The 23,803-nt window shown below is 40.9% G+C and overlaps 1 protein-coding gene across 8 annotated transcripts in view; it reads right to left on the reverse strand.

The window, feature by feature from the left end:
- The window catches only part of LOC143136317 (NACHT, LRR and PYD domains-containing protein 3-like), a 286,890-nt gene that overhangs the window by 69,216 nt on the left and 193,871 nt on the right, over positions 1-23,803 (reverse strand). For 7 of the 8 annotated variants that reach the window (XM_076297033.1, XM_076296993.1, XM_076296976.1 and 4 more), the window contains 5 exons: positions 6,397-8,239; positions 5,737-5,907; positions 2,905-3,075; positions 2,333-2,506; positions 279-449 (listed from right to left, as the gene is read on the reverse strand). In XM_076297033.1, the coding sequence (XP_076153148.1) occupies positions 279-449; positions 2,333-2,506; positions 2,905-3,075; positions 5,737-5,907; positions 6,397-8,239 (2,530 nt within the window). Of the gene's footprint in view, positions 1-278; positions 450-2,332; positions 2,507-2,904; positions 3,076-5,736; positions 5,908-6,396; positions 8,240-8,498; positions 8,792-23,803 lie in introns of all 8 variants that reach the window. The other variant, XM_076297025.1, reaches the window with a different exon arrangement.

Below are 23,803 nucleotides of genomic sequence, written 5' to 3' on the forward strand. Positions count from 1 at the left end.
GACTCGTATCGGCTTATCCGTAAATACTATGACAATATGATGGCAGTGGGTAAGGTCTGTAATATCATATCAATTTTGCACTAGCTAAATGTTGTGTTAAGCAAAGACTGGCACATTTAGAGTTAGAGCTATGAAGGGCTGAATGACTTACAACAACAGTGAAGTAAACAAATACAAAAAATATCAGGAAATGCATTATACCCACACACACACACACACACACACATTAAACAAACAAGTACAACAAAATATCAGGAAATGCATGGCCTTGCACCAACCTTAATGTCTGCAGTTTACAGTGGAGACTAGACAGTCCCTTAGAGAGAAGCTGAACTCCAGAATCTCCCAGGTCAATTTGACTTAGGTCCAGCTCTATCAGGGAGTTTGGTGACTGTAGAACAGCAGCCACACTTTCAAAGGACTTCTCTGTAAGGGTGCATTCAGCAAGCCTGTAAAACAACATGACAAAAGATCAAACAGTATAGAAATTGATAACATGGAAGGGGCACTGTTTACAAGTGCCCTCAATAAGTCAGAAAAACCAAGGTACATTATTTGCCTACAATGACAGTACAAGGTGTAGTAATAGATGTTGATTTTTACTATAATAATATCATTCCTGTTTTTTGGTCCTGTTGTATTTGTATGCTGAATTTTCTGGCAATAGGCCAAATCGACTTGATGCAGATCTGCGCAGATCTGACTTGATGTGATACACGCTGGGTTGAACACAATGCATACTGGGTTGAACGCAATGCATACTGGTTAGAAATACCAGAGAATGTCTTATAAGTGGAGAAGCTCCACTCTCGGTTGCAGTTCCTCTGTTGCAGTTCCTCTTTTTTTTTTTTTTATATACTTTTTTGATCCCGTGAGGGAAATTTGGTCTCTGCATTTAACCCAATCGGTGAATTAGTGAAACACAAACAGCACACAGTGTACACACAGTGAGGTGAAGCACACACTAATCCCGGCGCAGTGAGCTGCCTGCTACAATGGCGGCGCTCGGGGAGCAGTGAGGGGTTAAGTGCCTTGCTCAAGGGCACTTCAGCCGCGGCCCACTGGTCGGGGCTCGAACCGGCAACCCTCCGGTTACAAGTCCAGAGTGCTAACCAGCGGGCCACGGCTGCCCTCTTCTGGTTCCACGTGAGCGCACTCACAAATAAGTGAATGAATGGAGGTCTATGGAGCTCAAAATCCACTTTTGTAGGGATATAATTTTTTGTCTAGAAATTTGAATGTTGAATTCGAAAGAGGGGGCAACGGAAATAGACAGGTCATCTGCTGGAAAACATTTTTGGTCAAAGTTTTCTCCATGGATTCCTAGTCAGAACCCCTATTGGATCAGATTTAAACTTGGGGCATGTTGAATTTCTGTGAATTTCTGTCAACTGCAGCTTTAATATTGTGCTTTTGACATTAATAGGCTATCCTAAACTTATGAATGTACACGGTCAGTTAGGCTATTCTCTGCCAAGCAAGATTTAGTTCCTTTGGAGAAGCTCTTTTTTGTTATCACAGCTCTCTCCTCTTCGTAAACCTCAAACTTGCAACTCAGTCTCTGAAAAATATGGTGCTCATCATTTCACCGGTTTCACTTACTGGTTTCGACTCTCAATAGATGATATCTTTAGAAGTTCGCTGTGAATATGCACAACTCTAGGCTAACTTACACGCGATTGCTTGAACTTATTTGTAACCAGAGTTTTGGAACAGACAGCTCGGGTTTAGTCAGACAACCCAGAGGTTAAGTTTTATCTCAATGTTTGTTAAACCTCCTTTCTGGAGTGGGCCGATACGCGTTGGTGTTTTAATGCTTTAACCCTAAAAAATAATAAAGGCTTTTACACTTTTGCATCCCACTGAATGACTGGACCTGGATTTGATCCAATTCTTTTTTGATGAACTTTGAACCCTTCCAAGAGCACCAGAGGATACAAGGGATACCAGCAGCGCTCCAGCCCCCTTTTGTCTTGTCACATTTATAGTTGTTTGTTTCCAGCATCTGGCAATAGATTGTACTGTTCTGTGTGGAGAGTATGTAGTAGGAGCTAATTCCATTTACATAAGTATTCAGAACGTTTGTCATGCTCAATTGCAAGTGTCATAACAAAGGGCCTGAATACTTATGTAAATTTAATATGTCAGACTTTTATTTTTTATACATTGACAAAACACTCCAAACACCTGCTTTTTTGTGGAGTGTTGGAGTATTGTGTGTAGATTGATGAGAAAAAAAATGAATTGAATCCATTTCAAGATGAGTCTGAAACATAACAAAATGTGGAAAAGTTGAAAGGGTCTGAAAACTTTCCGGTTGCACTGTACATACTGAAGTGCTTCAACTTTGCGGTGAGGATCCTCCAGTGTAGCAGATAACAGCTTCTGTGCTGATCCTCCAGGATGATTGTTGTTTACATCCAGCTCTTTCACACAGGAGGGGTTTAACATCAGAGCCAGAGCCAGACAAACATAACCTTCGTCTGAGATACCACACTTACTGAGTCTGAGACACACACAAACATACAGAGAGAGAGAGAGAGAGAGAGTTTTATCAGTATAAAAAGACACTATAACACCTCAGAATTCAGTCTGTAACCAATAACCAGGTGTCACTCAGCATTTGCCACTCCTCCAAGCAACAATTCCATGCCTTACACCAAGGTTGCCATGTAAGGCACCACCTTACTCTTCAGGACCACAAACATTCAACAAGGTCAGGAGGAATAGGGCTTGAACCAGCAACCCTCTGGTTACTGGATGACTCCTCTACCTCCTAAGCCACTGCCACCCATTTCATTTACATAATGAATAGTTTTGTTTCACTGCCCGAAAGCATAGTACACAAAGTAAACAAACAAATGAAAATATGTTAGTAAATTCATGGCCAAGTTCATGACCAACCTTAATATCTGCAGTTTGCAATAGGGACTAGAGAATCCCTTAGAGAGAAGCTGAACTCCAGAATCTGCCAAGTCATTGTAACTCAGGTCCAGCTCTATCAGGGAGTTTGGTGACTGTAGAAAAGTGGACACAATTCCACAGGACTTCTCTGAAAGTTTACATTCAGCAAGTCTGCATAACAACATGGGAAAAAAATAAAACATTACAGAGATGGATAAATGGAAGGCATACTGTTTAAATAGTGCACCATTAAATCAACATAATCAAGAGACATTATCCACCAGTAATGACGGTACACTGATCATTTACATGCACACTATCCCTACATACACACACACACACACCCCTGAAAGATTATAGTATGATTTTGTGCAATGTGTATTTTGTAATGTACCTAACATGTACGATACATCAGCCGATATTTGCCTTGTTGACTGGTATTGACCTATCGGCAAATAATATAACATACCATGGCAGTGGCTGATGTTTATCTGTTATGTCACATCAATTCTGCACTGGCTAAATGTTTTATTATGCACACACTGGCACATTTTGAAGGGCCAACTAATTGAAAATAGGTTAATTCTTTTGGTCAGGGCCTTAGTCACCATAGACATTGAGGGGGACGTGTCCCCCCCAATATTCAAATATGACCAAAATGTCCCCCCCAATATTCGGACATAGAAAAATAAAGAAAGAATAAAGCGCTATACTAGGCCTACAGGAAACCAACACGTATCTGAAATGTAGCCTAATCAAACGTAAATAACGCACAAATTCTATGGTTCCAGAGTAGCCTACACCCCTGAGTGGTTTGTCCTGGTGATTTTCCGTTTTTCGTTAGTGGCGTGCGCTATCAAAAGCTTCCATTTACTGCACCCTACTGCGGTGAGGTAGGGCTGTCAACAATATCGCAAAAGCTACTGGTACAATTTTCACAAAACTTCTTGGAAAGGTGTAGCACAGGCTAAGGAAATCCCATACATCAGCCATCACCAAATGGCGGACCGCGGTCCGAGTCCGGACCGTGACGTGATCCTATCCGGACCCAGACCATAATAGCCTAATTTAGATTTTCACGTAAGATTTCAAAGCTGCGCTAAATGTTTCGTTGGTTAGGATAACAGCATTTACTTCAGGAGCTTCAGGAACCATCATTTCGCTTGCTGCTACTCAGCCAGTAAATTCTGTGAATTCTGATAAAGTCGAGTCAGTGAGTAAAGTAGTATAGTAAAGATAGTAAAGTAGCCTACTATGGAGAAGAGACTGATAGCCTGAAACGAGCGAGGAGAGGAGACGGGACGAGAAACAATCAGATGGATATCTAAGATAACGATAAGTAAGTTATTTTCAAATCATCGATTGCTCAAAGAGGAGAAAGCTAGAGAGCGAGAAGAGAGCTTTATATAACGATACGGGGGCAATACCATGCAAAACTGTCACGTCCGTAATGCCAACTAAATATGGATGTGACAGTTTTGCGCGGAATTGCCCTGGACCTCTTCTATATTGAGACAGCCAATTTGAAGCACCTCTACTAGACAAAGCATATATTTTGAGCAAGCATAGGGTAGGCTAGGCCCATTCAACAGTGAACTGAGACCACAGAATATTTTACGATTTAAGAAGGCAATATGATTGATCCACCACAATCTAGTTAAGCCTACATGCATTCACTGCCCAACAACGTGATATTCCTGGGTTTCAGGGATTTCGGGTCAACATAAAAAAAACTAAAAAAATTAAATTAAACTTGCTGATTAATGGGTTCAAGGAACCAGCTGTGGAATATCCATCCTTGTCTCAGCTCAAATTTTATTTTAAGTTCACGTTAAGATCTTAAAAATAGCCAAGGCTACTCAAGTTTTTCTCCCCAATTAGGCTACTCTTATCTTGCCTTATTTCTCCTCATTTCGAATGTTGCCTTTTAGGCTACTTATTTTATTTCACATTAAACATTAGGCCTAGGCCTACACTCTTCTATTTCTTGAATTTCCCCTTGGGGATCAATAAAGTATCTATCTATCTATCTATCTATCTATCTAACTACAACTAGGCTCCATCCATCCATCCTAACATGAGGTGAGTCAGACAGAAGAGGGGCCTGTCTTAGTAGCCTATTCCTGAATCCTGTCCCTTTCAAACTACGTTAAAATTGTGTGATTAGCCGCGAGCATAATAAAATCTAAATTAAAAGACAAAATCTTATTAGGCTCCAAACCTATGAGTCTAAGCATTAGTTTAAAAAAATCTTCAGGTGTAAGTAATAAGTCAAAGAACCACATTCTGTGTAATATAGAGGTTATCATAAGATACTGTAGTTTGTAATTTCTTTTAAAGTATACATTTTGAACACAAATGGAGTCACGGGTCCAGGGACGGACCAGTGAAGTTGCTTCTTCTCCACCCTTCTCTTTTCACAAAACTCATGGGGGTGGGGGGTGGCATCTGTATCCGTCAAAAGTTTGGAATAACCTAATTGACTGACCTAACTAACGACTTGTTTGTGATTTTTAATAATATTTTTGCATGAAATGTATTGAAATTCTGTTTGGGGGTCCCTCAGACCCCACCACAGATTTGGTCCCCCCCAATGTTGACATCATGACTACGGCCTTGCTTTTGGTATACAAAATTATTTTTTCCTGTCCGAAAGTGTATATGTCTAACCATAGATAGATAGATAGATAGATAGATGATTGATAGATAGATAGATAGATAGATAGATAGATAGATGGATACTTTATTGGTTCCCAAGGGAAAATTCAAGATCCATAAACACAAAGTAAACAACCATGGAAAAAGAAATGTCAGTAAATGCATCACACCAACCTTAATATCTGCAGTTTGCAGTGGGGATTAGACTGTCCCTTAGAGAGAAGCTGAACTCCAGAATCTCCCAGGTCATTCTGATTCAAGTCCAGTTCTATCAGAGAGTTTGGTGACTGTAGAACAGCAGCCACAATTCCACAGGACTTCTCTGAGAGTTTACAGTCAGCAAGCCTACATAACAACATGAGAACGAGAAAAATGGATAAATGGAATGGATGCTGTTTAAATTTGACTCAGGTCCAGCTCTATCAGGGAGTTTGGTGACTGTAGAACTGAATCCACAATTCCACAGGACTTCTCAGAATGTGCATTCAGCAAGTCTGCATAACAACACAACACCAGAAAAGATAAAATATTGCCGGAAATTGATAAAGGGATTTTGGACCCAATAAATAAACATAGAGACATTATTAACATATCATTGATATGGGCACTATGCCCTAATACACACACACCAGAAATATTTGACTATTTTTATATAAGGTGATAGACTTAAGTATCATTTGATGAACTAATCAACAATGATCCTATAGTGAAAATGGGACTATTTTGCCTTTAGGCATCTTTAAATGTTTGATACATGATCAGTAGAAGACAACACTGACTTCAGCATTATATTTAGTCACTACAGTTAGCACAGTCTCTCCATCAGAAACTCACTGTGCCTTTCTGTAGCACCTCACAGCTGGGAGCAGTCTCCTGCGTCCCTCATCTGATGTGTTGTATTTCTTCAGGTCAAACTCATCCAGCACCTCCTCAGACATCAGAAGTATGTGGGCCAGTGCTGAACAGTGGGCAGGAGACAGGTCCTGATTGATGTTTTTTGATGATGACAAGTATGTTTGAATTTCGTTGTGCATGGAATGATCATTCATTTCAAACAAACAGTGGAAAAGATTGATGCATCGTTCAGGAAAGAGATCTTCTCTGTTGAGCTTCTTAATGTACTGACATGTTTCCTTGATACTATCTGAGCTGTTGTGTGTGTGAGTCAGTAGACCTCGCAGAAGTCTGTGATTTCTTTCCAAAGAAATGCCCATAAGGAAGCGAAGGAAAAGATCCATGTGTCCGTTCTGGCTCTCCAAAGCCTTATCAACTGCACTCTTAAGTAAAACATGTAAATTGTCTTTTAGTCCTAGTACTGATTGAAGAGAAGATAAAAATGATGGCTTGAGATCATCTCTCCACTCATCAGTGATGAGGGATTTCAGAGCTTCAAAGTTCTTAGCCAAATACGAGTGAAACACAAACACAGCTGCCAGAAACTCCTGGACACTCAGATGCACGAAGCAGTAGACCTTTTTCTGGTGAAACACAGATTCTTCCTTGAAGATTTCAGTGCACATGCCAGAGTACACTGAGGCTTCATTGACATCAATGCCACACTTTATCAGGTCTTCCTCATAAAACATGAGGTTGCCATTCTCTAGATTCTTGAAAGCCAGTTCTGCCAGCTTCAGTAGTATTTTTTTCTGTGATCCCAGAAGTTTCTCTTGATTTGCTTTAGTTCCACTCTGATATTTCTGATCCTTCCTGGTGGTCTGGATGAGCAAAAAGTGTATGAACATCTCAGTCAGTGTTCTGGGAATGTCTTTGATGTTTTTCTTTCCCAGCATCTGCTGAAGTACAGTAGCTGTAATCCAACAGAAGACTGGAATGTGGCACATGATGTGGAGACTCCTGGATGCCTTTATGTGAGAGATGATTCTGTTGGCCTGACTCTCATCAGTGATTCTCTTTCTGAAGTACTCTTCCTTCTGTGGGTCATTGAATCCTCGTACCTCTGTTACCTGGTTGATGAACTGAGCAGGAATTTGACTGGCTGCAGCTGGTCTTGAGGTTATCCAGATGAGTGCAGAGGGAAGCAGAGTTCCCTGAATGAGGCTCGTCATCAAAAGATCAACTGACGATGTTTGTTTTACATCAGACAACTTATTGTTCTGCTCCAGGTCCAGAGTCAACCGACTCTCATCTAAACCATCAAAGATGAACACAACCTGACAGTCTTTGTATCCTTCACCATCATTCAGCTCCTTCAGCTCAGGGTGGAAGTCAAGCAGGAGCCTGTGAAGACTGTACTGATCACCTCTGACCAAATTCAGCTCACGGAATGAAAGGGAAAACATAAAATCTACATCATGATTGGCTACTCCATCTGTCCAGTCAAGAATGAACTTTTGCACTGAGACTGTTTTTCCTATGCCAGCAACACCTTTGGTCATCACAGTTTTGATGTGATTCTTCTGTCCAAGTAAGGGCTTGAAGATGTCATTGCAGTTGATTGGTGTGTCTTCTGTGGATTGAGATCTGGATGCTGACTCTACCTGCCAAACCTCATGTTCCTTATTCACCCCTTCACTCTCTCCCTCTGTGATGTAGAGCTCTGTGTAGATCTTATTGAGGAGTATCTCAGCTCCTGGTTTGATGATGCCTTCAGATATGTTCTCAAATCTCCTCTTCAGACTGGCTTTGTGATTCTTTATAACACTCCTCAGGTCCTCATCTGTTTAAAAATGACAAAACAATTCCTTAAAAAGTCATAATAAAAACTACTATTCATATACACACAAATTCACTGCAAATAGGCCTATATCCACAAACACTAATACAAATAAATAAAAAAAATAATACAGCAATATTTGCAAAATGTTCAGTTTGATAACATTACATATTAATAGCAATATTTGCAATTGTTCAGTTTGATAACATACAAAAACAGATAAAATCAATAAAACTAATAAAAATCCAAAATATACACTCACCTAGTTCCCTCTTTCTGCCTGGTGTATGTTCAGTGTGTAGGTCGATCATGCCTGTGTGTTCATCTTGTGTACTCATATCCGTGTGTTCATCCAGAGGAGGCTGTAGAGGAGGTTGGGTTCTGCATGTCTTTCCACACTGGGGACAGGCTTGGTCTCCTGGTAGTCCAGGCTGCTCCCAGTAGCTGCTGATGCACTGCCTGCAGAAACTGTGTCCACAGGTGGTGATGACTGGGTTCCTCAGTACGTGCTCACACACTCCACACCTGGACTGATCCAAACCAGACCTAGTACTACTACAAATATTGAATAATAAAGAAATTAGAACAGGAATTTTACAAGACTAATGTGTTGAAATGTAATTTGTTCATTTTACTAATTTGTTCATAATTTATACAGAATCTGATCAATTGCATATGTTCTAGGCAGCAATCAAGAATCACTGTCTTTTACAATCTATAATCCCAACAGACAAACACTATGCCCAGATTTTAAAACATTACCATGTACTTCCACTAGTTGGTTAGGTAAGGTTATTCTTTACCTCCACTAGTTGTCATGGTACAGCAATAAACACACTCTATTTCCATTCCCCAGCTGATTTACATGGGGCTACAGTGTGTCCCATTTTCAAGTGGCCACTTCATTCGCGCTTTCCGTGATTCACACAGCTGCGTGAAATGTATTACAACGCCATGAGGTGGCAGCTTAAGTCCGCTGCAGCATTGCCGGTAAACAGGGCAGCGGACTGCATTCAAAGGTGTTGAAGTCATACAGTAGACTATCAAAACCTATTTTTTTATCAAGCTGGGGCCAGAGGTAATGGCCTTTGGCGAACAGTGTAGGCCTACTCAATGAGTAAAACCAAACAGTGTAGGCCTACTCGAAATGAGTAAAACCAAACAGTGTAGGCCTACTCAAAATGAGTAAAACCAAACAGTGTAGGCCTACTCAAAATGAGTAACACCAAACAGTGTAGGCCTACTCAATGAGTAAAACCAAACAGTGTAGGCCTACTCGAAATGAGTAAAACCAAACAGTGTAGGCCTACTCAAAATGAGTAACACCAAACAGTGTAGGCCTACTCAATGAGTAAAACCAAACAGTGTAGGCCTACTCAATGAGTAAAACCAAACAGTGTAGGCCTACTCAATGAGTAAAACCAAACAGTGTAGGCCTACTCAATGAGTAAAAACAGTGTAGGCCTACTCAAAATGAGTAAAACCAAACAGTGTAGGCCTACTCAATGAGTAAAACCAAACAGTGTAGGCCTACTCAATGAGTAAAAACAGTGTAGGCCTACTCAAAATGAGTAAAACCAAACAGTGTAGGCCTACTCAATGAGTAAAACCAAACAGTGTAGGCCTACTCAATGAGTCAAACCAAACAGTGTAGGCCTACTCAAAATGAGTAAAACCAAACAGTGTAGGCCTACTCAAAATGAGTAAAACCAAACAGTGTAGGCCTACTCAATGAGTAAAACCAGTGTAGGCCTACTCAAAATGAGTAAAACCAAACAGTGTAGGCCTACTCAATGAGTAAAACCAGTGTAGGCCTACTCAATGAGTAAAACCAAACAGTGTAGGCCTACTCAATGAGTAAAACCAGTGTAGGCCTACTCAAAATGAGTAAAACCAAACAGTGTAGGCCTACTCAATGAGTAAAACCAGTGTAGGCCTACTCAATGAGTAAAACCAAACAGTGTAGGCCTACTCAATGAGTAAAACCAGTGTAGGCCTACTCAAAATGAGTAAAACCAAACAGTGTAGGCCTACTCAAAATGAGTAAAACCAAACAGTGTAGGCCTACTCAAAATGAGTAAAACCAAACAGTGTAGGCCTACTCGAAATGAGTAAAACCAAACAGTGTAGGCCTACTCAATGAGTAAAACCAGTGTAGGCCTACTCAATGAGTAAAACCAGTGTAGGCCTACTCAATGAGTAAAACCAGTGTAGGCCTACTCAATGAGTAAAACCAAATTTGGCAAAATCTCACACTTTTTTCCCTTTCCACTTTGCTCAGTCATTTTATTAATTCCAATCGGAGGAAAGAAAGACACATGCAGTTTTCTTGTTTCATTAATCGGAGTGTCTGAGCGGTTTCAGCATTAATATCTGTTCAACTTAAGTTTTAGATGGAAAAGTTGTCTTTTATTTTCATAAACTTTGTTCAGTGAACACATACAACCGCCAGTTTGTTAGCTAACAGAAATGTAGTGATTGTGACGCTCAGGCCTATGAAGCATAAGGGTTAATATGCCTGCAAACTCTCACTGAAAAGTGGAAGTAGATGGCTCAATGGTTAAAGCTACGTACCGAGACGTGGGAATCCGGGGTTCAATTCCCGTGTGAAGCATTTTGGCAGAGATAAGCAGAAGCATTGCTTTTGACACATAAGCATTGCCGGTGTTGTGTGCCTTCTGTTTTCTCCACCTACTGGTTTCATTGCACATGCATGCGCTGCAGCAGTTGTCAGACATTCACAAACAAGTTGTTTTATGCGGTTTGAAGATACAATTATTGTTTTTTGTGCAATAAAATTAACTATTGTAGGCTACCATCAATTAATAATGTAGGCAACACCCAGGTAACATGTTGTTCAGAGGTCTGAAACAAGTGGTTGCCCTTCATCTAAAACAACTGGTTACCTTGGGCTGCTACGGTCGTCAGTGCACTGTGCAAAGTAGGCTACTTGTGGTTGAGACACTGAAAATAAAAAATTTATTTGGTGATGACGTTATTGTAGGACCTAAATTCTAATAAATAAAAACATTATTGAGACCTAAATTCTGAGAAACTAAATGGTACGAGAAGAAACAATATACATTTTAGCACACCAGACCGCAATGTCTTCAAGGGTTGAATGAAGGGAGTTTGCAAAAACCCTCTATTGCATGAATTATTACCTATACTTTGAAAAAATGTTTTAAAGTACTTTTCTTACTTAAAATGGATTAAATAAAGGACATTTTTTTAAAAAGTTTTTTAAAGGGGTAGTTGGTAATTTGTTGGTTATATTGCAGTCAGAGGACATATTCAACTGTAGTGAGACCACATAGTCACAGAGCCCTGCCCCTCAGAAAGTGTGCCAATCCATGCCATACACACAGAGAGACATAGGTATCCTTCACATATCCCCCTGACAGCCTTTCCCTATCCTGTAAAGCCATGCCTCATCCATATTTGGGGTCACACACACAAGGGTCAACCTAACGTAGGGGTCTCTGGTGTGGGTCATACTAGAGGCTCACACTGGGCATGCCTTGGATGGAAATTATGCGTAAATTCTGAATTTTGACCATCCACAGGTAGCGGACAGGTACTGGTGGTCACAGAGGTACCTCTCTGTAGAAATAGGAAGCACTAACAATTAGGGCTGGGCGATATGGCTGAAAACTGCATCACGATATAAGTAATTCATATCAGTCGATATCGATAATTATTGATTTTTTTTAAATCTATTTCAGATAAGGACCAGAAGGGGAAAAAAAGTAAAATTTAAACACTTTTAAACACTTTTATTTTAAACTTAACCTTCCTCTGATTTGAATCACCTCAGTTATCAATCAAAGCAAACAGGGAAAAGAAATAGCAACACAATCATGAAAAACACTCAAATAAATAACTGTGCACATAAGTCTGAATGAGCGGCACCGGTTGAAGCCTGGAAATATTGTAAACGAAGTAATTTGCTAGTTTATCATAGTAAGTCTACTGGTTAGACTGTTCAGTTTCCCCACGTGTGTTTAAGTTTCAAATGACAGGCCCGTTTGAGTCTTGGAAAATACTTTTCTATTTGCATCGGGATTGAGTTGATTAGAATTTAGCAGTCAATTTGAATGCAACAGTTTTGAACAAATTCGTGCAGCGTGCTAATGATGCTAACCGGATTTAATAGCAATTCAGTCGTCTTGCACGATTGTGCATGTTTGGATTACATGCACATGCTGAGGAGGGATGCACCTAGAGGGGGCAAGGACTCATTGAGAGTCTGTGTTGAGGTAGGCCTACTTCTATCGTCTACTCTGGTAGAGTTGCACATACTAGCTACAATGCAAGATATATTTAGCCTATTTATTTATGGACAATTTAAGGCGGGAGGTGTGTGTTGCTTTTAATTATCGAATGTTCTATCGAACGCATTTTTTATTGATATCGATTACATGTCTATTGCGATACATATCGCTATCGTTTTATCGCCCAGCCCTACTAACAATATATCCTCATCATGTGACCTAACAATTATTTTTTTATACCAAAACTAAAATCCCCTTTTTCACATATGAATAGTAAAATATAGGTTTTGTGTTACTACCAATTAGAAACACTAAGATAAAATATAGCTGCAAGCAGCAATGTGGGGGCCAAGCAAATAAGCAGAAGTTGGGATTGGACTGGACTAGACTAAGCTAGACTAGACGGGACTGGACTGCACTGGATTGCATTGGATTGAATTGGACTAGATTAGATTGGATTGGACTGGACTGGACTGGACTGGACTGGATTGGATTGGACTGGACTTGATTGGATTGGGATTGCAGAGATATGAGCCTACTTCATGTGATTGTTGATTGGATTGGATTTAATTGGACTGGATTAGGATTTGGACTGGATTGGATTGTACTGGACTGGACTGGACTGGATTGGATTGGATTGGATTGGACTGGATTGGATTTGATTGGACTGGATTGGGATTGCTGAGATATGAGCCTACTTCATGTGATTGTTGATTGGATTGGATTGGATTGAATTGGACTGGACTGAATTGGACAGGACTGGATTGGATTGGAATTGACTGGATTGGATTGCGATTGCTGAGATATGAGCCTACTTCAAGTGATTGTTGATTGGATTGGATTGAATTGGACTGGATTGGATTGGGATTGCTGAGATATGAGCCTACTTCATGTGATTGTTGATTGGATTGGATTGAATTGGACTGGACTGGATTGGGATTGGGTCTTTAGTCCATGTACAAAGTTTGGTTTCAATCCGTTAGTAAGATATGAGCCTAATTCATGTCATAGTTCTCCCTAGTGGTCAAAAGACACCAAATGTATTGCAGCTATTCAGGATGTGTTCATGAGTCCACATACCAAGTTTGGTATTGATACGAGAAAATCTTGCTAATTATAGCACCCCTAGTGGTCAAAAGTCACCAGATTTAATGTGCGTCCTCAGGTTGTGACCACGAGTCCACATACCAAGTTTGAGGTTGATATGAGAAAGTATTGGTAATTATAGCGTCCCTAGTGGTCAAAGTACACTAAATGTATTGTGTGTCCTCAGGATAGGGTCCCAAGTCCATGTACCAAGTTTGGTTTTGGTACGTGTAAGCGTTGCTGAGATAGGAGCTAACTTCCTGTAACTCTAGCACCCCCTAGTGGTCGAAGGTCACCAAATTGATTGTGTGTCCTCAGGGAGGGGTTCCAAGTCCATATACCAAGTTTGGTTTTGATATGTGAAAGTGTTGCTGAGATATCAGCCTACTTCCTGTGATTATAGCGCCCCCATAGTGGTCAAAAGTCGCCAAATTTATTGAGCCTTCTCCTAATAGGGTCCTGAGCCCATGTACCGAGTTTGGTTTTGATACGTGAAATCTTGGCTGAGAAAACATTTCACTTCCTGTTTGGCGGCTTCGCCGCCAATTTTGATTGGTCGTCACGGCCGACCTCTTTTGACCTCTTTTGAAAGGTCAAAAAAACAATGCGTTTGTGAGGCATGGTCTGAAGATCATCTGTGCCAAGTTTCATGAAAAATGGATGAAATTTGTGACCTGTGAAAACTTTTAAGTGTTTTTGATGAAATCCAATATGGCGGTCCAATCAATTATGTTAATGTCTAAAGTTGATATGTGTCAGCCTAAGGACCTCCCAAAGTATTAACAGAGATCACTAATATGTTTTAATTTCAAACACATCACCCCATAGAGGCCAAAACGTAGTTTTGTTAATTATAGCGCCACCTGTAGGTCAAAAGTCATGAAATGTATCGAGCCTCCTCCTAATTGGGTCCTGAGTCTATGTACTGAGTTTGGTTTTGATATGTGAAAGCCTTGCCGAGATCTGAGTTCACTTCCTGTTTGGCGGCTTCGCCGCCAATTTTGATTGGTTGTGACTGGCGACCAGTTGTGAGTATGGGTGTCAAAGGCAATGCAATTATGAGGCATGGTCTGAAGATCATCTGTGCCAAATTTCGTGAAAATTGGATGAAGTTTGTGACTTATGAAAACGTTTAAGTGTTTTTGATGAAATCCAATATGGCGGTCCAATCAATTATGTTAATGTCAAAAGTTGATATGTGTCAGCCTAAGGACCTCCCAAAGTATGAATAGAGATCACTAATATGTTTTAATTTCAAACACATCACCCCATACAGGCCAAAACGTAGTTTTGTTAATTATAGCGCCACCTGAAGGTCAAAAATCATTAAATTTATTGAGCCTCCTCCTAATTGGGTCCTGAGCCCATGTAGTGAGTTTGGTTTTGATATGTGAAAGCCTTGCCGAGATCTGAGTTCACTTCCTGTTTGGCGGCTTTGCCGCCAATTTTGATTGGTCGTGACTGGCGACCAGTTTTGAGTATGGGTGTCAAAGGCAAGGCAATTATGAGACATGGTCTGAAGATCATCTGTGTCAAGTTTCGTGAAAATTGGATGAAGTTTGTGACCTATGAAAACTTTTAAGTGTTTTTGATGAAATCCAATATGGCGGAGGTCCAATATGGCGGAAAGTAAAGTAATAGGAGTCATTGAACTCAGGTCGGTCCAGGGGTTCCAACTATATAGCGATGTTCAAAATTGGACATAACCGGAGATGGCAGGTTTCGGTGTAACACAAGTTAACTTTATTTGAGTTTCAATTCATCTGTTCTTTTGTTCTTTACTTGTATGTGTGCTGCATCAAAGAGGAAACACACAGAAAATGGAGTAATCAGTGAAATGGGGTAAATCAGTACAGATCTCAACTCACAAACAAACCAATTGACATTTGAACAATAAACTGAAATCATATACTTCACATCCCAAGTCAACCAACATCACCTAATCATCTCTCACATGGGACTCCAACACACCAAACCAACAAACAAAGACCTTAACTTTACACATGATGGCAGAGCTACTCTACATCACAAAAGTCATAGTGAGGGTCATTAAAGTGATGACTTACGTTAACTCAAAGACGCACACAGAGCAGGACACACTGGAGTGCTGGGTTGAGATGAACAAAAGAGTAAACTGAGGGCGAGCAAACAATTTATCCTGGTCTGAGCCCCTGCTCCGGAGCTACAGGGTTTCCCAGCAGGTAAACTGGGTGTGGTTAGGTCGCAGGGCCAAACAATCCTGCAATTTCTCCACAGCACTTTCACCTCAAGCCCTCCTTACACTGACAGACTTTGGAAAGATTTGCAAAGATTTGGAAAAGATTTTTGAAAGACTACAGTCTCAGACCCTCTCACATCTAAAGACAAGTAGTAGAGTTTTAAGTCACAGACTATGATTTTGCAATGATAGTGCAATAGATAAACAGGAACTGAAAATTATAGCCTACTAAACTCAAAGTTGTATTTTCGTGTTTCTGCAGCATTGTTTCATGCGTGACAGAAGGCAGCAGCAGAACTACAGTTACACCCCACTAATGATCAGCGGGCAACCTGTAGAGAGAGTCACAAGTTTTAAATACCTTGGTGTCCACATTACTGAAGACTTAACATGGACTGTTAACACACAGTATGTTCTGAAGAAGTCCAGACAACGACTCTACTTCCTTCGTCAGCTAAGGAAATTCAAAGTTTCTACATCCATCATGAAGGCCTTCTACACTTCAGAGGTTGAGAGTGTTCTAACTGGTAGCATCATCACCTGGTATGGGAACTCCACAGTTAGAGATTGTAGTACTCTGCAGAGTAGTGCGCTCAGCTGAACGTACTATAAGAACTCAACTCCTTGCTCTACAAGATATCTATTCCAGAAGAGTACTCCTAAGAGCCCAAAAGATTCTGAAGGACTCTTCTCATCCTAACAATGGATTATTCCTACCGCTGAAATCAAGAAGACACCTATGTAGTCACAAAGCCAGAACTGAGAGACTCAGGAGAAGTTTTTATCCCCAGGCCATCCGAACTCTGAACTCACACTATACTGACTTTGCACACATTCACTCCTCAGCACTCTCAAACATTTCCCAACTCTGAACTCATACATACACTACATACACAGCACATTGTCTTCAGGATCTTCTCCAACACACATCCCCTACATACTTACAGCACACTGCCCCCACCTACCCACACACACACTACACACACACACAGTCACTGCTCCACTCCCCTCCCGCCCACACACACATCTTCACTGTCATCACTCACATACATCATACATACAGTACTCTGCTTGCAATAGTAAGTCCCTGCCCCCCCCCCACACACATACACAGCACATTATTTCATAAGGAAGCTTCTCCAACACACATCCCCAACATACTTACAGCACACTGCCCCCCCCCCCCCAATACACAGCACATTGTCTCATGAGGAAGCTTCTCCAACACACATATTGCACACTGCCCTCTCCCCACATACACAGCACACTATCCCATCTCCCCTGTCATCCCCCCAACACACCCACCAAGACCCCTGGCAGTTGGGTTAGCCCCTTGAGCCCAAGGTTTCTTCCTTGGTAAGGGAGTTTTTCCTTGCCCCTGTTGCTCTTGGGGGCTCCTTGTTGGTGCCCCCCCCAATCCCAATCCTCCCCCAACTTTTTTATGCAGCCCTTGCCACTTAATCTACTAAACCCCTCTTCTACTGCACTTTTTACCCCCCCCACCATTAATGCACAAATAGGCTGACACCAGACATAATTCCACTGCATTTCTTACTTTCAGTAACTATATGCATGTGACAATAAACTTCCTTGTATCCTTGTATCCTTGTGACATCCTTAACCGATATAGAGTTGTTCTGTCAAGTGGAAGAGCCGACTAAATATGTACAAGAAATGACAAATATTATAAGAATAACAAATAATTATAGACTACAGCTGTGTCGGAGTCAATAAGATAAACAGCCTATAATTATACAGTTATACTTGCCTTGCACTACAAATATTGACAAGTAGCTGTAATGTTATAGTGTGCTAACCTCCAGAACCCAACAGCATTCTATTCTAGTATGCTAACCTCCACAACCCAACAGCATTTGCACACTAATGCTTCAAGTGGGATTTGAACTCTCAACCTAAGGATCACCAGTACAAGGCATTATCTCACTGAGCCACTGTCAATCCTACATGTTGGCCAGTCACATTCACATGGTGAAAATGTGTATTGGTAAACACACAACAAGAAAAACTCCAAGCATACATTTTTACAATAAAATGAAGGGCTTTCCTAAAAGAGTACACCTGAAAACTTTTTGAAATTCTGGGGCAATTAGACATTTGTAGAGATGAACACTAATGGATGAAATATAAATATGATAGACTTAATGATGAAGGAAAAATAGTAAACAAAGAAGTTCCCCTAAATGTAATAGAGAGTCCCGGCATTCTGATTCTTGGCAACTGATGAGTGTGAATGTTGATTGGCTGATGTCATTCAGGTGCTGTTCAATAGTGTGAATCTTAAATGACCAATAGCATGTGCACATTGCTCCTAAAGCTGTAATAGGGATTTGAACTCTCAACCTAAGAAACACCAGTACAAGCATTATCCCACTGAGCCACTGACAGTGATACACATTGGCAGTCACTTTCACATGGTGAAAATGTGTGTTGATAAACACACAAGAAAAACTCCAAGCATACATTTGACAATAAAATGAAGGGCTTTCCTGAAAGAGTACACCTGAAAACTTTTTGAAATTCTGGGGCAATTAGACATTTGTAGAGAAGAACACTAATGGATGAAATATAAATATGATAGACTTAATGATGAAGGAAAAATAGTAAACAAAGAAGTTCCCCTAAATGTCAGAGTGTCTCGGCATTCTGATTCTTGGTAACTAATGACTGTGTATGTTGACTGCCTGATGTCATTCAGGTGCTGTTCAATGGTGTGAATCTTCAATAACCAATAGCATATGCAGGTTGAGCCTAAAGCTCTCCCAGGATTTGAACTCTCAACCCTAACAAACACCAGCACTAGGCATTATCCCACTGAGCCACTGACAATCCTACATATTGGGTAGTCACATTCACATGGTGAAAATGTGTGTTGGCAAACACACAACATCAAGAAAATTCCTAGCATACATTTGACAATAGAATTAAGGGCTTTATAAAAAAGAGTACAGATCTGAAAATGTGCACTGTTAATGGTATCCACCTAATGATGGTTGTATGCTTGTTATCCAAGAAAAAAAATTACTCATATAGGAATATAGGTGATATAGGATAAATGGGCTGAGTGGTCGAACTTTATTGGCCTATATCTCTGAAATGGAACAACATATCCAAATTATTTTGATAACTTTTGTGAGGCTTTGTCTAAACATTGTCTGTGAGAATTTTGGTGAAGATTTGATAATTTTTGAAGCCTGTGAAACTTTTTAGGGACTGTACGATATTTACCGGGGGGAGGGCCGGTCGTCTGGGGGGGGAGGGCCTAAGAGAATTTTTTAAGCCTTAGGGGAAGGCCCAGGAGAATTTTTTTGGCCTGGGGGGAGGGCCGAGGAAAATTATTTTTTCCTGATCAATTATATTTTTTTCCCCTGATCAATGATCAGTTTTCGATATTTTAAAAGGTTTGTAGTCCAAAACATGATTCACGTCTCTTTGACAGAGTGGGCGAGTCCAAAAAGTCGCAACTACCTGAATCTCCCACAACCCCCCTCGTAAGCTTGCAGGTCACCCGCGGTTATGGGTCATAAACCAAATATTTTAATGATATTCGGGTCATTTGCGGGCGGGTCAGTTAAAATTAATTAAATATATATTTTCTACAAATAGGCCTACTTAAAATATCACGAGAAGGCTAGCATCAATACAGTAAAGCATCAATACAGTAAGTCAACAGTAAAGAAGCTGAAGACGCGAGTTAAAATAGCCTACCCCTTCAGGAAAAGCGAAATATGGGAAATATTGGGAAAAGTTCTTAAAGAAGATGACAGTAGTACAAGTTCTATGTAGGCCTACATCTTGCGAAGCCATTTAAAAGTATGACAGCCGAAACGGGCAGCCTGCAGGAATAAATCTTATGGCACAGACTACACAGTCATATCTACCGGTATGTATAGGTTCGCGCATGCATAAAAAACCTTAGTTCGTTGTGTTTGTGACTTTAAACAGTGGATGTGCTTTAGTAAAGCTTTGTGCTTCATTCAGCATTTTAAACCAGTTCTTACGCTAACGTTTTGACCAGCAATGTATCTCTCTTGCCTATACCTTGCCTCCCCATTTCTATTTTCGAAAAGAAGTATGTCCATGGCCAAATCTTATCATAGTGTTCTAATCCTTGGTGGTTGCGTGCGTGCTTGCGCTCTTATTCTCATTCTCTCTCCTGCGCAAACATTATGTCCTGCATGCCTGCGTGTAGTTCTACTGCATAAAGTTTCGCAAATAAATTACTTTGTTTTACAGAAATGGACTACTGCATGCAGGCTATAACCAAAAGCACACATTTTGTAAATAAGCGGGTCGGATCGCGGGTCGGGTATAATTTTGTCCTAATTAATATTCGCGGTCTGAGTTGTGGTCGGGTTGATTAAAATATCGGGCGACCGCGGGCCGCTTGTGACCAAACCCGCGAAACACTGGTTTGTAGCCCCGTGTGTGTGTATGTGTGCTTATGACATTTGCTGGCCGTTTTAACCTTGTAAACGTCATTTTTCGACCAGTTTTATTTGATTCACGTAGGGGGGAGGGCCTAGGAGAATTTTTTTGAGCCGGGGGGAGGGCCTAGGAGAATTTTTTTGAGCCGGGGGGAGGCCCCTGGAAAAAAAAATTTGACCAGGGGGGAGGGCCAGGCAGAACATTTTTAACCCGATCGTCTGGCGACCGGCCCTCCCCCCCGCTAAATATCGTACAGTCCCTTATGATGTTTGGCTTTTCTCTGAAATTGTGGCAAAAGTAAACATTTTTAGAGCATAAGACCAGGGTGAAAAAGATGCATCTGAATGTAGAGATTAATATGATGAAAGAATTTTGAGTCTAGGTCAATCTGGTAAGGAGAAATAAGCGTTTTTGACAAGAGCGCCACCTTTGGGTGCAGTACCCCAAATTTGGGTTATGGGTAGTGGGGGGTACTGGTAACAATACTTGAAAATGTCAAGTTTCTAGGACTTACGGTTTATAGGAATATAGGTGATCTAGGAAAAAAGGCCTAAGTGGTCTAACTTTATTGGCCTATATCTCTGAAATGGAACAAAATATCAAAATTCTGAGCGATAACGTTTGTGAGGCTTGGTCTAAACATTGTCTGTGAAAATTTTGGTGAAGATTTGATTATTTGTGTGAAACTTTTTATAATGTTTGGCTTTTCCATGAAATTGTGTCAAAAGTAAACATTTAAGGACCATAAGACCAGGGCCAAAAAGATGCATCTAAGTTTAGAAATTAATATTATGAAAGAATTTTGAGTCTAGGTCAATCTGGTAAGGAGAAATTAGCATAATTAACTTTTTTTTTCAATAGCGCCACCTTTGGGTGCAGTACCCCAAATTGTGGGTTATAGGTAGAGGGGGTTACTGGTAACCATACCTGAAAATTTGAAGAGTTTTGGAGTTACGGTTTAGGCTGCAGTATGACTTTTACAGAATTTTGGCCAAAAATGAACGGTACAGAAACAATAGGGGTCCTGCAGCTACGCTGCTCGGACCCCTAATAATAGTAAGAAAATCACTTTGGGTTGCCGCGCAGCTTCGCTGCTTGGCCCCCAAATATAGCTGCAAGCAGCAATGAGGGGGCCAAGCAGGCAGTTCAGCAGGCCAGATTTGCCATGTAAGTCAATGCCGTTGCATCAGACATATAGCCTTAAGCAGTCACAGCAAGTTCCATGCCATACAACCCAAGATTGGCTGAGTTACAAGGTCAAGTTTCACATCAAAACATAACTGATTTTATGGGGCTGAACCAGGGCTGAGTGTCGCCCCCTCACCCAGCCAACACATCGCCGCAATCGCCCCTGCCCGTCCCACCCTGTCCCACCCTTGCACGCACACATTAGAATGAACTGGATGGAACTCGCTGTCATCAGTTTCACATCAAAAATAAAATATTGACTGAGATAAGCTTGGTCTGAAGATCATGTATGTCAAGTTTGGTGTCGATCGGACAAAATTTGTGACCTGTGAAAAATTAGTTTCACTTTCGCTAAAACCCAAAATGGCGGAAAATCCATCATGGCGCAAAATGACGTCATAGGGTGCGTTGAACTCGGCTTGGTCCAAGGATTACAACGATACCTCATTTTTGACAATCTACTCAACGGGTCAGAAGTTACGTGTGTGAACGCACGTCCAACTTTGGCCTGTTGGTGGCGCTAGAACGCTTGAGGTGCCGGTATGAAACTCAAGTACAGCTTGCTGCAGCCTGCGGGAAGGCGAGGCTTCATCAAGCCCCGCCCACATCCAACTCAGCCATGTTTTCTTTGCCTACGTCACTCCCCATACACTTTGGCTTTAGGCCTACTGCCGACAGCCCGGTAGCGAATTATATAGTATATTGTTTCATATTAGATGATAGAAACTGATGATTTAGGCTAAACACAAATTACATTTGCAACAACATTGAATTTTTCATGTAGGCCTAGGCTCATTACTGTAATTGGGTTCATGTAGGCCTACTTTTTCGTTCATTTGATTTCCGGTTTTGAAACAATAACCATGCACATTCACAAAAATTGGTCATTTTAAATATTAATGAAAAAGAGCCATATTTCATTTAATTTACCCCTTCAAAAGTAGAATGGTGTGTTGTTTCATTATCATGGACTATCAGTTTAACAGCAAGATTCAATTACATTACAACCAAATAGCCTACAAAGGGGCGATTTTGCTTTATTAACAACAGGTGAACCAGAAACATGCATTGTGCAACGTTAACCGGTTAGATTAAGTTCGACATCCTTATCTCAAATATAGGCTACTGGCCAGATAGCAAGCAGCTATCGGACCACCGGTAGATAGGCTAGCAGCTACTTGTCAGCAACCCGCGATGGTAACGTTAGGCCACCGGCAGTCCGCCGTATAAATGAATAAAGAAAAGGTTGTCAAATCTGAGGCTCGTTAGCCCAGCGGACCGCGGTAGAACCGATGTGCAAAAACGTAGCGGTCCGCCGGCGACAGCGAAACCGGTGGGCCGCCGCCAGCCTCTTGCCATCTGGGTGGTTAACTTTGCTGGCTAGCTTCTAGCTAAGAATGAGCAGTGTGACAACAGTGTTCTTATGGAAACGTTGGTTCTGTTGCGAGTTGCTGCACTGGTTTAAATCCACAGTTTACGTGTTGAATTACACAATAAAACGTGTTTTGCAGTAAGTTGCTGGTTTGTAGAATGTAGCACTAGCTCTCTCTGCCGACTGCCTCACTCCCTCTCGCCGCCAGCAATTTTAAACTGCGTGACGTAATACAAAAAAACATGGCTGACTTGGATGTCAAGCCCCGCCCTCCCGCAGGCTGCAGCGAGAGGCTCCTCATGAAACTTGGTGACATTAAACATGGGACTGTCCCCAATCAGTGTGCCAAATGTCACAACTTTTGACCAGACGGTTCTATGGGCTGCCATTGACTTCCATGGCGGAATAATAATAATAAGAACAAATAGAAACACAATGGTTGCCTCGCTGCTTGGCCCCCAATTAATTGTTGCCATATGGCAACAACATGCAATAGAGGGTTTGCGTATTTTTCAAGTCAATAAACATTCTTAATTTTCTAATGTCTTTGTCAGGGAACATTTGACTTTTCAAAACCATAGGCCTGGTAGTCGCTCAGACAAGGAGTTATAAGCAGGGTTCAAAATGAAAATTTTTGATCACCAGCCAATCAGAATTTACACTATAGCCACTTTTTTCTGGTGAGAAATTGTGAGTGCCTCTGAATGGTAACATTATTGGCATGAAAAACACATATAAAGTACAATACAAACCCTACAACAAAATACGCAGAAAATGCAAACATTTCATTTCATTTCGTTTGGGATCTCTATCTATCTACAGTGGGCATTACTTTGAAATTCACGAAAAGTGAAATCTCGTCCTTACATTGGTGATTGATAATATTGTATGTGCCAATGTTTAAGCTGGCCGTGAACAAAGGGTTAACTTATAGCCTACGGGTAGAAAAAAAGAAAAAAATATGATTGCCTGCTAGCAAGCTT

Source organism: Alosa pseudoharengus, unplaced genomic scaffold (assembly GCF_046254945.1).
Source record: "Alosa pseudoharengus isolate Yale_2024_CS ecotype anadromous, Long Island Sound unplaced genomic scaffold, YU_APseudo_1.1 YU_APseudo_1.1_scf_1, whole genome shotgun sequence".
NCBI lineage: Eukaryota > Metazoa > Chordata > Actinopteri > Clupeiformes > Clupeidae > Alosa > Alosa pseudoharengus.